Below are 12,499 nucleotides of genomic sequence, written 5' to 3'. Positions count from 1 at the left end.
AATCTTAAAAAAATAAATAAATAAAAGAAAGAGAAACACGAATGACCTTTTTCCTATGGGTCAGTCTATTCCTTCCTATTCAGGAGTCTTAAAATTTTTAAGATGTGTTCATAACTATCTCACATTACATTTGAGATGGCAGCTCTCTTTTTGCACATTAAATGCTAATTAATACATGTCCAGTTGTTGCCCGCAGTTGGGTGAAGAAGCCATGTTCCTGGTGGCAATTGTCAATTGTGATAACTAGTTGAGACATACTTTGATCACTTCCCTTTCAAGTATCATTCTCTCTGAACACTACATGTATTTTTGTGAATGCAGAATTTAGTAAATAATGCAATATACATGGAGAAAATAAGCTTAAATTTGGTCATTTTAGTAAGATATTCCTTCTGTATTCTTATTTATATGATTCAATCTGACTCCACTGGATCTTTAGTAAAATTAATTTTGAGTGAGTTTTGGTTATTTTTCCACCCTGGTTTGAATAACTTAGCCATGTCCTCTGATATCTCATTGTTGAGAAATATCATGGTAAAAACAAAAGGCTTGGTGTGTTCCTTAAAGATGTGTGGACCTGCTGCAGGTCCTGGAGTTAGGTCAGTCAAGCAAATGCACAAGAACCAAAGAGGCAGGAAAGCCTGCAGCGGCTTTCCAGTCCCAGATCAAGGAACACAGTCTAGTGACTAGTGTTTTGCTGCCCTCTTCTGGTTCGCGTTGGAAGCCCTTGTTTAGACACATTCCAAGAACGTGGCTTTAGGATACAATTTTTGTCAAAATCTCCCATCCCACAAAATCAGCAAAAATAAAATAAATAAAAATATGAAACGTTTGATGTATATGCACTTCGTCAAATATTCAAAAAGCAGAAAGTATTCTGATCCCATAGAAGATTTCAGATCTACACTGTTCTGCTCTTCCTGCCGTTTGAACTTGATCAAAACTCTGCAACATTTCACCCAGAAGGTAAGATTCTCAATGAATAGCGGTGTTCAGTAGTGACTCCTCTTGGGGGAGCAGCTTCCCCTGGCCATTTGCTGAACAGATCGCTTCAGTGGCAAGCCCTCCTAGTCGCAAAGGCAGAAAGCACGCAACGTGGGGCGTGTCCAAACACAATTCAAGCTGACAAAGTCTTCATATTCCAAATGCTTGTTACATGATCTTGTCTGGGAAGGCACAGAGATTTTCAGCCCCGAAACCAGAGAATGTCTACCTGGTTCAGGCAAAAGCACACGCACAGAGGGGACACACACAAGAACAGACAAAGAGAAACAGCCAGGATGACACAGAAGCTGCTGGACCAGGCAGCCCACACTGTCCCAGAACACACGCATGGCCCGAATAGTTACTTGTTTCCACCTGAACAATCAAAGTGGCATTGACTCTGTGTTGCCTTCCCTCTCCCTCTCTCTCTCTCTGTCTCTCTCTCGGCAGGATATTCTCCTGCACTGGGCATTTCCCCATTGGGTGAGGGGGACTCTATGTAGATGTGAGGACCCAGAGCACGCTCTCGTTGTCCAGTCACCACCAAAGCAGAGAGTGGAGAGAACAGAGTGGATACAGAGCTGCTGAGAGACGCCCAGGCCTATGACCCAAGCCCTGATCTGTTGTTTAAATGCACATTCTTATTTCCCGTCTGTAAGAGTGCACCCAGCTCTTTTCTGGTCCATCTCCCCAAAGCCCACGAGTACAGACATAGGGATTATCACCCTTGAGCCATTTCAGCCAAGAGCCAATCAACACCTTCTAGTACTTGTCGAGAGGACCAGGAGGGGAGTCATTACTATGACAAGGTCACTTTCTCTAACTCAAGGATAAAGTTTAAGAAGCAGAAATCAAAATGTCCTTTAAGTCAGAAGTCCTGCCAGTTAAATTGTTCAATAATTATGCATTTTAATGGAAATACAGTCAATAGAAACCTCAATTCATAATCCATGCCCATTTTCTTCCTTCTATGAGGCTTGAAGTGTATGCTTTTCCTGTCATCACCCGAGGGGCTGGAAATTGTCCTGTGTTTTCAGAATCCAGTTCTGTTCTGTTGTAAATAAAACCGCACTGATGTCTGCACTCCCCCGCGCTCCAAGGCACCTGGAACTTGACAGTTTCATCGACTCAGGGAAGCGGAGGGGCTCAGGTCCTTAGTGGGGTGCAACCCCCACCAGGGGTGGCCACTGGTAGAGGGACACTTCCTTCTGGGACCCGGTCCTGCCGGCACTTTTGAGGACACAGCAGACAGAACCCAGACGTGTGGGGCAAACGGACGCCCCGTGGTGTGTCTGCACGTGGACCACAGCTGCAGGTTCCTCCACGGGGATCCAGCGTGGGCACGTGGATTTCTGAGGGAAGGGAAAGTCTGCACCGAGGGATCCTGTTTCCAGTACGTTCTAGGGTAGCTGGACGACCACGGAGCACAAGTCGGAGCCTCGGCTGACCGTGGGAGGAAAGGGGACCCAGTGATTCCCACGGGCAGAACCCGAGGGCTCAGCAAAGGGATGGGGTCTCGTGGGGGTGGGAAGGGTGTGGTGGTGTGAACCGGGGTGGCTAGTGAAGGCCTCTCAGGGAAAGGGGCTTGAATAAGTGGGGGAGGTCTGGGGGCAGGACATTCCAGGCAGAGAGAACAGCAGGTGCAAAGGTCCTGAGCTCTGCATGTGCCAGTGGTGCATGGCCAAGGACCGTAAGGACCCCAGTGTAGAAGGTCACCACAACTGCCCGAACAAAGTGCCACAGATAGGGGGCTCGCACTTCTCAGGGCTCTGGAAACCAGAAGGCCAAGGTGGGGTGTCGTTGGGCTGGTTACTTCTCAGGACTCGTGGGCTCACAGACGGGCGTCTCGTGACTTTGTGTTCATAGGGTCGTCTGCATGTGTGTGTCCGAATCTCTTTTTATGACCACACTAGTCGGATTGGCTCACACCCGCCATGGCCCCATTTTAACTGAATTACATCTTTAGAGACCCCGTCTCCGAGTATACCTGCATCCTGATGTGGGGGTTGGACATGGGCTTGGGACAGAGGCCGTGTGGTACAGGGAGATGGCTGGGGGCTCCGCCGGTGCTGCTTCATGGCCTGGTCCAGGCCCCAGCCCTACATGCCAATGCGGGCCCCGCTGCGGAGCCCGAGGGTGGGCTGGTCGGGGGCTGGGCTGCTGTGGCCATGGGCGGGTCTGACAGGTGCAGTGGGGGTGGGACTTCCGACCTTCCAGGCATGGGGACCTTGGAGAGGAGCCTACGGGCAGAGCGTCAAACCCTCAGGTCCCCCAAGCATGGGGGGGCAGTGGAGTCCTAAGAGATGAGAAGGGGCTCGCAGACAGGGAAACTGAGGCACGGAGGTGTCAGGGTCAGTGTGGGGATCTGATGGGCTACATGCCTGCTTCTTCCTCCATGGTCCCTATGTCCAGGAAGCCCAGACACCCTGAGCTACTACCTCCCCCGTCCTCCATCCTCCGAAAATCCCTGTCTCGAGCCTTGTCCAGAAAAAGCATGGAGACCAGGGCTCTGGTCCCAGGGGAGAAGACAAGCTGGTGAGGAGGCCAGAGGGAAGCCGGGTCCTCCTCCTCTCCCAAGCCAGCAGCCGAAGGACTTGTCCGTTTTATAGAGACTAGCATTCTGGATGGGGCTCCCGGGCTGTTTTAGGGCTTTTCCCGCATGGGGGGGGGGCTCGGTGCTGTAGCAGCGATGGGCATGGGTGGTGGGGGTTCACAGGGGTGTGTGGTGGGGGTGCATGGGGGTACGTGATGAATACACACAGGGGTGTGTGGTGGTTGGGTGCACAGGGGTGCATGGTGGGGGTGTACAGTGTCAGAACAGCACAGGGTCTAGGCTTCTGTCCCCAAGCGGCAGCTCAGCCCTCAGAGGTACCGGGCTGGGACCCCGGGAGCTCCCGGCAGGGGTGCAGCTGCCCATGGGCGTCCAGGAGGAGGAGGGAGGTGGGGAGAGGCTCTGGTGGGGGTGCACAGCACTGGGGGGCACAGGCCTGAACACAGGAGCCCCCCCCCTGCCACAGGCTCTTCATCACCCCCCTCCCAACCACCATGGCTGGGACTGGCCCAGCGACTTTCTAAGCACGGAAATCCTCACTTTGCCAAGCCACGCTCAGAAAACGCTTTTGATTTTTCTTTTCTTTATTTATACGAGATTTTTGCTGTAGCAAAAAATAGAAAGATCCGTGTGGCACTGCCTTGGCCTCCCGCCTCCCTCCCTGCCACCTCCCTCCCTGCATTTCCATTGGCAAGAGGTAGGGGCAGGCAGGGATGATGGGGCTGGGTACCCTGAAACACCCACACATGTCGTGCCCCGTCCTGGGCTGCCCTTATAAAGGACATGCGAAGTGGATTTGATTGCCCATGTTCGGTGGTGAAGGGCAGAGAGGCTCAGCACCTTGCCCGAGGTCACCCAGCACCCAGCGGTCTCCTCTGTGGGGTCAGAGGGAGCAGGGAACGAACCCCACAGAGGCGACCAGGGAGGCCAGGAGACGGCTTCACCATGAGGTGTTGCCCTGCCCCTAATCCTGGCAGGGCCGGCAGGGACTTCGGGAATGTCCTGGCCTGCACCCCTGCCCCCCGCAGCTGGGTTGGGCTGGTCTCCTCCCCAGGGAGCCCCAGCAGGAACGCCAGAGGTCCCTTCGGGCTCACGGCCAGTGGGCCCACAACGCAGTACGTGTGCTCACCTGTCCCATCCTGACCCTTGCACACACTGGCTCCTGCAGACGCCCCTGTCCCAGGTGCCTGGTCCTCCCTGTGCTCCCTCCGGCCCCCCAGTGTTAGCCCCGGGCCTGGCTCACACTGACTGTTGTCGGGTCTCCGACCCGCTCTGAGCTCCTGGGGGCAGAAGTCACGTCCCGTGTGCTGTGCCTCCCCTGGGCTGGCACGGGAAGGATGGGCACCATCCATGCTGACAGGAGCCAGGAGGACTGGCCCCAGTGGGCACCCCACATGCTTCTCCCTCCTCGCTCCCCAGCAGGAGTTCCCCCTGGCCATCCTGCGGGGCTGGGAGTGCTACTGTGCTTACCCCACGCCTCAGTTCAGCCTCCGGGACGTGGTGGACAGTGCGCTGTGTGGCCAGGAACCCAAGGCACAGAGGCTAGCCGAGTACTGCGAGGTCTACCAGACGCCCGTGCAGGGTGAGTTCGGTGCCTGGGGCATGAGGCGTGCGGGGCCCTCCCCGCCATGTCTGCCACGTGTGCTCTCCGGGCATTTGGAGAGACCAGTGTGGCCGTGTGCGGCCTCGGGTGGGGAGGGGAGGCCACCATCGTCCCTGGAGGCTGGACACGGGACACACCTGGCCTTTCCCTGAGTCTGGGGATGGAGGTGCTTTGAGGAACAGCAGGACACCCGCAAGGTGGGGACCCACAACCCTCGGGCAGAATCTGGAATATTCTGTGCTGTTTGGGGAGCCAGGGCTTGCTGCCCAGGCCGTGGGAGGCCTCGTCATCCCCAGAGCTCTCTCTGGGCACAGGCCTGTGCAGCCAACCCCTCCCCCTGGGCCTGCCTCTGTTCCCCATCGGTGAAGCAGGAGACTGGGGGCGGTGGGTCCGGGTGGGGCGGTCGGTGGTCAGCCTCTGGCCTTTCAGACACTCACTGCACGGATCCGTGGTTCCTGTCCACCAAGGCCAGGGTGTTTGTGGCTCTGTCGAGCTTCCCGGGAGCCGGGAACACGTGGGCGCTGCACCTCATTGAGCACACCACCGCTTCTACACGGGGAGCTTCTACTTCCACGGGACCCTGTGCAACAAGGGTGAGTGAGGGCCACAGGGCCTGGAGTCCCGGGGGAACCAGCATTGCAAACACATTCCCAGCCGTGTGGCCAGCCCAGGACTCGGGACATCCCTTCTGGTGGCTTGTGCTCCCATGCTATGAGCACTTTCTGAATTTCCCTTTGTTGTCAGAACCCGCAGTAATTCTGTGAGATGTCACTGGCTCGTTTGTCTGATTTTCTGTGAGGCCAGAAGGAGCTCCGAAAAACGCTGTGTTTTTGAAGATAGGTGCAAAACCCCCCGGAATTGTGTGGCCCCTAGTCTCCCCCTGCAGAAGCGAGAGGCCTCCCTGTGCTGAGTAGGACCGAGAACCCCAGCCAAGCGAGGGGCTGTCGGTCTGCCATCAGATGTCACCCCCGTGCGTCCAGATTCCTGACCGGACTATGGTTTAGGAAGAGAAACTCAGGTCCACAGGGTCCTGAGCTTGGTGGGGGGCTCTGGTCTGCTGGGAGAAGCCAAGAAAGCTGGTGGCTCATCCTTATGCCCTGTGTGTTACTGGCACCCCCAGGGGGGTGGCCGGATGACGTGTTCCAGGGTCCTGCCTGCTGTGGCCTGGCACCCGTGGAGTCCCATGGCACGGGCTGCTGGCCACCTGCTGTCTAGAGGACCGTAGCCGTCTGCACAGCTGGTGGTCTTGGTCTGCAAGTGGCCCGGGGGCCCAGTGGCTGGAGTGGCCACGTGTGACGGCCCTGGAGGTTCCCCCTGTGAGGCTTATGGGACTGGCTCGGGGTGGTTGCTGGCCTCTGCACCGACCCCCTAGTGACAGGCAAGGGCACTCGGTCTGTCCTGGGCGGCTGTGGCCCATGGGACACAGAGTGGCCACTGTGGGGACAGCCCGCAGCGCACCCGATCCCGATCCTGATCCTGTGTTTACACCCATGATCTGGCTCCTCCTTCCCTCTTCCCCCGCGCTGGGCAGTAGGAGCCCCGGCGAAGGCTGACGGTTTTTAAGCCTGGGGCAGAGATCTGTTTGAACTGTGTTGGGTTCCAGGAGCAAACCTGACTCAGAGGAGCCTTGTTCCCCAGCATCAAAGAACCTGGCCCTGCCTGCAGCACCTTTGCGTGCCACCCTACCCCCCACACACACTCACGAAGTAGGTGGTGTTGGGGCTCGTTGCTGTCCCTTAAGAGCCCAGGAGACAACTCAAGCTCGTTTATGGAGCATGGGTCCCTGGCTGGCGGACCCCGGATCTGTTGGGAAGTGGCCAGAGTCTAGGTTCTGGGGCATCCCTCCAGGGGTCCTTCTGTGACATCTGGCTGCACCCCTTGACCGGCCCCCTACTCCTAGTTCCTGGGAGGCCCTGTGCTCCGTGGGACCGCACATGGAGCCCCTCCATCCCCAGCATAAAGGCCACCGCTGAATGAGCCCACAGCATCTTGCTGACCCACATGTGACTGTTACAGGTGGGGAGGGCTGGGACCTCGCCACAGGACCCCGGGGCCCACTGCCGGGCCGGGGCTGGAAGACCGGCATCACAGGGACACCTGCACCAGGTGTCCAGAGCCCCGTGCTGCCCTGTGATCCTGGCAGATGTCCTGCCCACTCTGAGCCACGCCTGCGGCCACGACTCCCTCTCAGGTTGTCGATGACGCTCGCGGGAAATCACCGTGCAGACGCCCACACACACATGTCTACAGGGTCTAGAGGGGTGTCAGGCCCCTGCTGCCAGACTTGTGGGGTCTCCTGGAGGTACGCTCAGCTCTGCCTGCTGCCACGACGGGGTCCATCACTGTCCTCAGCAGCCCCTGTCTCCCCCGCAGGGTTCAAGGGCGAGAAGGACCACTGGCGCAGCCGGCACACCATCTGCATGAAGACCCACGAGAGCGGCTGCAGGGAGATCCAGATGTTCGACTCGGCCATCCTGCTGATCCAGAACCCGTACAGGTCCCTTGTGGCTGAGTTCAATGGCAAGTGTGCCGGGCACCTGGGCTACGCGGCCAACCGAAACTGGAAGAGCAAAGGTAGGAAGAAGGGCGTGGGGGAGGCCAGGCAGCTCTTCTCCTGTGCAGACACCCGTCTCCGGCCCTGTCCGGGCTCAGCTGCTCCCCTGCAGTGTGGCCGGGACACGGGTCCGGGGGGCCAGTTTTGGGACACTGAGCGATCATAGGGCAACAGGGCTGTTGGGCAGGCAGGCCCGCCCCCGCAGACCCTGCCCCGGCAGACGTCCCCATCGCCTCCAGCCCATCCTGCCCCTTGCTGGCACCACAGGTGCAGGAGGCTGAGCTCTGGTCCCTCCTCGGCTCCCAGGGGCCTCAGTTTACCCACCCAAGACACCAGAGCAGTCCCTGTCTGAGGGTGGTGGTGAAAACCAGGGAAAGCGAAGGGTTCCCATGCCATCCGAGGTGGCAGGATGGTCACAAGCTGTTTGTTGATATTGACACCGTCCCCACCAAGACAAGAGCCCCAACATGTCTTAATTTGCCAGGACAGAGCTCTCACGGATAGATCCTCCCCGAACGTTGCCGGCTGCCCGGCGGCGTCATGGGGTGGACTGGCCACCCCTGTGGGACATGGTCCGCATCAGGCAGGGACCTCGCTCACTTAGCTTCAGGCCTGTGCCCGTCCTCACGGTGCCCCAGCTCGTCCCTGTCACCCAGGCAAGGTGAGCATGGATGAGGGTCACCCCGTCTCCCACCTGTGACGAACACCACTATGCCGCATGGGCCCTGTGGTTCTCCCTGCCCCGGCGTGGGCCCCGCGGGCAGGGTGCTCACCGTCCAAGATACAGGGAACTAGCTCTCTCCACACATGCCTCATCTGTCCTCGTGTGGGGCTGCACAGCCACCGAAGCAGACGTGGCCCGGTGACCCAGGCTGGCCCCGAGGTGCTGCTCTTACTGCCCACGGGTCGTCAGGAGGGCCTGGTCCGAGGGGCTGCCGGCTCTGGTCTCCCGCCTCCCCGGCTCCCCACCCACAGCGCCCAGGAGGTGGGCTGACCTGTGTGTCTCTCCCCGCTGAGTGGCCAGACTTCGTGCGCAGCTACGCCGCCTGGTGGTCCTCGAATGTGCTGGACCAGCTGCGATTCGGCAAGGGGCTGCTGGTGGTGCACTAGGAGGAGCTGTGCCACAGCCTGCTACCCACACTGCGGGAGATGGTGGCCTTCCTCATTGTGTCCGTGAGCGAGGAGTGGCTGCTGTGCGTGGAGAAAAACAAGGAGGGCAGCTTCCGAAGGTGTGGCCAGCCCCTGCACCATCCCAAGCCCTTCACCCCCAGGATGAGGGCGCTGATCCACGGCTACATCTGGACGGTGGACAAGGCGCTGCGCGACCACGGAGGGCCGGGCTTCCCAGAGAGTATGTGCCCAGATGAACACCCGGCTGCTCCGCCCGCGCCGCCTGGACACTGCTCCACAGGGCCCCGCTGCCGGAGCCGCTGCGGGAACCCTGCGCTCACAGACCCGCTGCATGCACCGCTGCACGCTTGCAGGGACCCGCTCGGACTTGGTGACGCTGGCCCGCCCGTGCACGCTGGGTTCCCAGTGTGGTTCTCCTGCTTCCCGCTGCAGGCTTGCTGGCCGGGGTCCTTGCCCCCTAGTGCGGGGCTGGGTGGGCATCAGCACTGTGGGCAGCGAGTACCGCAGTGTGCACGTGAGCTCATGGAGGCTGCTGGACCCTGTGACCCTAAACGGCACATCTGACGCCCTGTGAACACCTGGGGTATGGCCACCAGGCTCCCGGGTCCACAGCCCTGCATCGTCCTTCTCCGTAGACCGGCTGGCAGTGCCGAGTGGAGCCTCCCCTGACCCCATGCTGCACATGACCTCAGGACCTGCCACAGCTCTGTGCACCCCCCACTACCCCATCCAACGTCAGCACTCCATGGAGGGGTCCCCTTGCCTGGACTTTTCATCTCATGTCCTAGAGGCAGGGTGTGGGGCAACGGGGCATGGGGCAGGGAAGGGCTGGCCTCCAGGGGCTGCACATGGGGAAACCCAGGAGGGATGGGTCTTGGTGTCACTTGGACCGGTGGCCCCACCCATCTTGGTCATGTCCCCCATCCACACAACCATCGGGGGAGGAGCCATGGCCAAATCCTCTGAGTTTACACCCCCACCCCAACCCCCCGCTGCCAGCCAGTCACCTGGACATTGGCGTCAGGTCACTCACTGATCTCGTCCCCATTGTCTGAGCCCCACACCCAGCCGACCCGGTGACTCACGCCCACCTCACAAGCAGGACCCCTGTCCCCTGCCAACCCAGTGACTCACACCAACCTCGCAGGCAGGGCCCCTGTCCCCTGCCGACCAGGTGACCCACGCCCGCCTCGCAGGCAGGCAGGACCCCTGCGCCCGGCCGACAGTGCTACTGGCCGAAGTTGAGATCACACCCCACCATCATCAGCTGGGCCGCTTGCCTTTGCCACGTGACGAATTACCACGAACCCAGCAGCTCAAGCCAAACCCCAGGCACCCTCCCCTGGCTCCCATGGGTTGGGCGTCTAGGTGGACCTCCCTGGGCCACCCGCCATCGAGGTGGTGTTAGCGGTCTGTGTTCCCACTGGAGGCCTGACTGGGGCATGTCCGTACCCAGGCTCCCCCACACTGTTGGCAGAACTGAGTTTCTGTGGTTGTAGGACAGAGACCCTCAGTCCCTCCAATCCACACTTGGTCCTGACATGTGGGCCTCTCGCAGGAAGGTCGCTGCAGAGCGGCTGCTGGCAGGAGGGTCCCAAGTCTACCATGTGATCCCAGTCACCGTTGCCGCATCCCATGGGACAGAACCCCACTCGGGGATGGGGGTCCCACGAAAACACGAGCCCCAGGAGGTGGGGATCCCTGCGGACCAAGTCGGGGTCTGACAGTCACAACATCAATGTGGGAAAAGTCTGGAAATCCATACTTTCTGCTCCCCTGCCCCGCTGGTCTGCACTGACTATGGGGGGGGGTGTTTGAGGATATCATCCAGGGCCCCGGCTACACTCGTGTCCCCAAGAGTCGGGGCTGAGTTCCCAGTCCACACTGGCCACTCGGCACTCCTTTTCAGTTAATCTTGCACAGCACACAGTGGGACTTTCAGTATCTGGACTTGTCTAGTTTTAAGACGCCATTAACTATTTTGGGGATGAATGTTGCCCCTCCCTCCAACATCTTTCTCGAATTCCTCACTCGCTGGCACACGGACTCCAAAGCCCAGCTGCATCTGGGAGCACACAGCAGGCGGTTTCCCACACGTGCTCTCTTGATCCCACCACGAAGGTCCTGCACTTTGGTCTTCAAAAATGATCATTTGCTCTCCCCTGGGTACAGTTCCCATTAACCCACCTGCCCATTTCCATAATTAGATATATATTTTTTTTAATTCCTGGAACTTCTAATTAATTTTTATCACGGTCTGCCCCAGTTTTGTGGATGGTGCCCTTTCAGGTCTGCCGGCGGACATTAAATGCACTCAGTGCTGTTAACTCTATTTCCTCGGCTGTTAGTTTCTCTCGTTGTCGGGTTTGTGGTCTCTTTGGCAGTTCTGGTCCTCATCGGAGTGTCGGCGGCTCTGCGTTCATTCCAGGAGAGGAGGATGGTGCCCAGTCAACCTTCCTGGCAGGCCCAGGTTTGGGACCTCAGCCAATGACCCCGTGAATCACGCCTGGGCCACCTCCTGCTCCCCGATTCCACCGACTCCCGGTGGGACATGCCTGCCTTTCTGAGGCATGAGCCCGGCTGTGTGCTGAGCGCTCACCACCTCTGACCTTCTCATCAGTTTGCCGCTTCTCAGTGTTTGTCGTTGCCGTCCCTTCCCCGCCTTCCTGACCATGTCGCCATCTGCATCCGAATCAGGGAAGGAAAAGTTGAGTGAGTGCTTCCCTTGGTTAACCAGCTGCCGTGAGAACCAGATGCCTGATCACAAAGACTGGATCAGTTGACCTACGAGCGTCGCCAGGAGATGCTGTGTGACCTTGGGCTAGCATCTTCTCCTCTCTGAATCTCAAGTTCTTTATTAGGAAAAAAAAAAACCAAAAAAAACCCCTGAGAAATTTGAAAGAAGAGCTGTCTAAGACCTCACCCGTCTTGGCTGTCTGACAGTTCTGCTGAGGCCGTCCACACAATCTGGGGAAAAAGCATCACCTTTGTACCTGCTCCAAACACTGACCTCACCAGGGACATGGTAACAGCCAGACCTTCACTCGAGAGCCCAGTCTCTGTCAGGCCTTCCCCAAAACAGACAATGCCATGGAAAACACACCAAAAAACTCTCTTAAATCAGGTTTTGTGTGTTCCTTCCATTCTTCATGTTTTAAGTTGGATAAATAATCATCATTTTCAATTCACTTGAAAGCTCTATTTACACGTTTACTTCACTGGATTTTTTAAACCTGTGGGGACAGGGACAGTGCTATATTTTGTATGGACCTTCCTACCCTCTGCTCCTGGCACAGGACTCGCAGGCCGGAGGTACAGCAACTATCAGGGGAAGGAAGTAGGGATGCACGAAATTCCTAAACACACTGCTTTTCAGGTTTTCCAGGAAAGCAACCACTGCCTCACGCTTCCTGTTTGTGAGCTGGTGCGGGGACAGAGCTGATGACACCTGTGAGCCCCCCTCCCCCACGTGCTGAGATGCTGGGGGACAAAAGTGAGCTATGGGATCCCCACGGCAGGCAGAACAGCAGTGCCGAGCACTCCAGGGAGTTGTCTGAATGGAAGACACACATTCTTGGTCAGTCTGTGTCCCGTTTGCAAAACCGGAGATAAAGCAGTGGGTTTTGTCCAAAGTCCTTTGGTGGATGGTCGGAAAGAAGGTCTAAGGGCATCGGCC

At 58.0% G+C, this 12,499-nt stretch overlaps 1 protein-coding gene across 1 annotated transcript; it reads left to right on the top strand.

Annotated features, from left to right (window-relative positions):
* Positions 1-2,996: 2,996 nt before the first annotated feature.
* LOC308357136 (sialate:O-sulfotransferase 1-like) lies at positions 2,997-8,802 on the top strand (the record flags this gene model as incomplete). Its single annotated transcript, XM_080826617.1, is given in 8 exon segments — positions 2,997-3,169; positions 4,590-4,650; positions 4,955-5,117; positions 5,568-5,681; positions 5,684-5,731; positions 7,512-7,712; positions 8,349-8,353; positions 8,668-8,802. Coding segments are annotated over 8 exon segments (900 nt in total).
* Between the last annotated feature and the right edge of the window lie 3,697 nt (positions 8,803-12,499).

This window comes from Martes martes, assembly GCF_963455335.1.
Source record: "Martes martes genome assembly, chromosome: 16".
Lineage (NCBI taxonomy): Eukaryota > Metazoa > Chordata > Mammalia > Carnivora > Mustelidae > Martes > Martes martes.
This window is presented reverse-complemented; position numbering and strand designations above follow the sequence as displayed.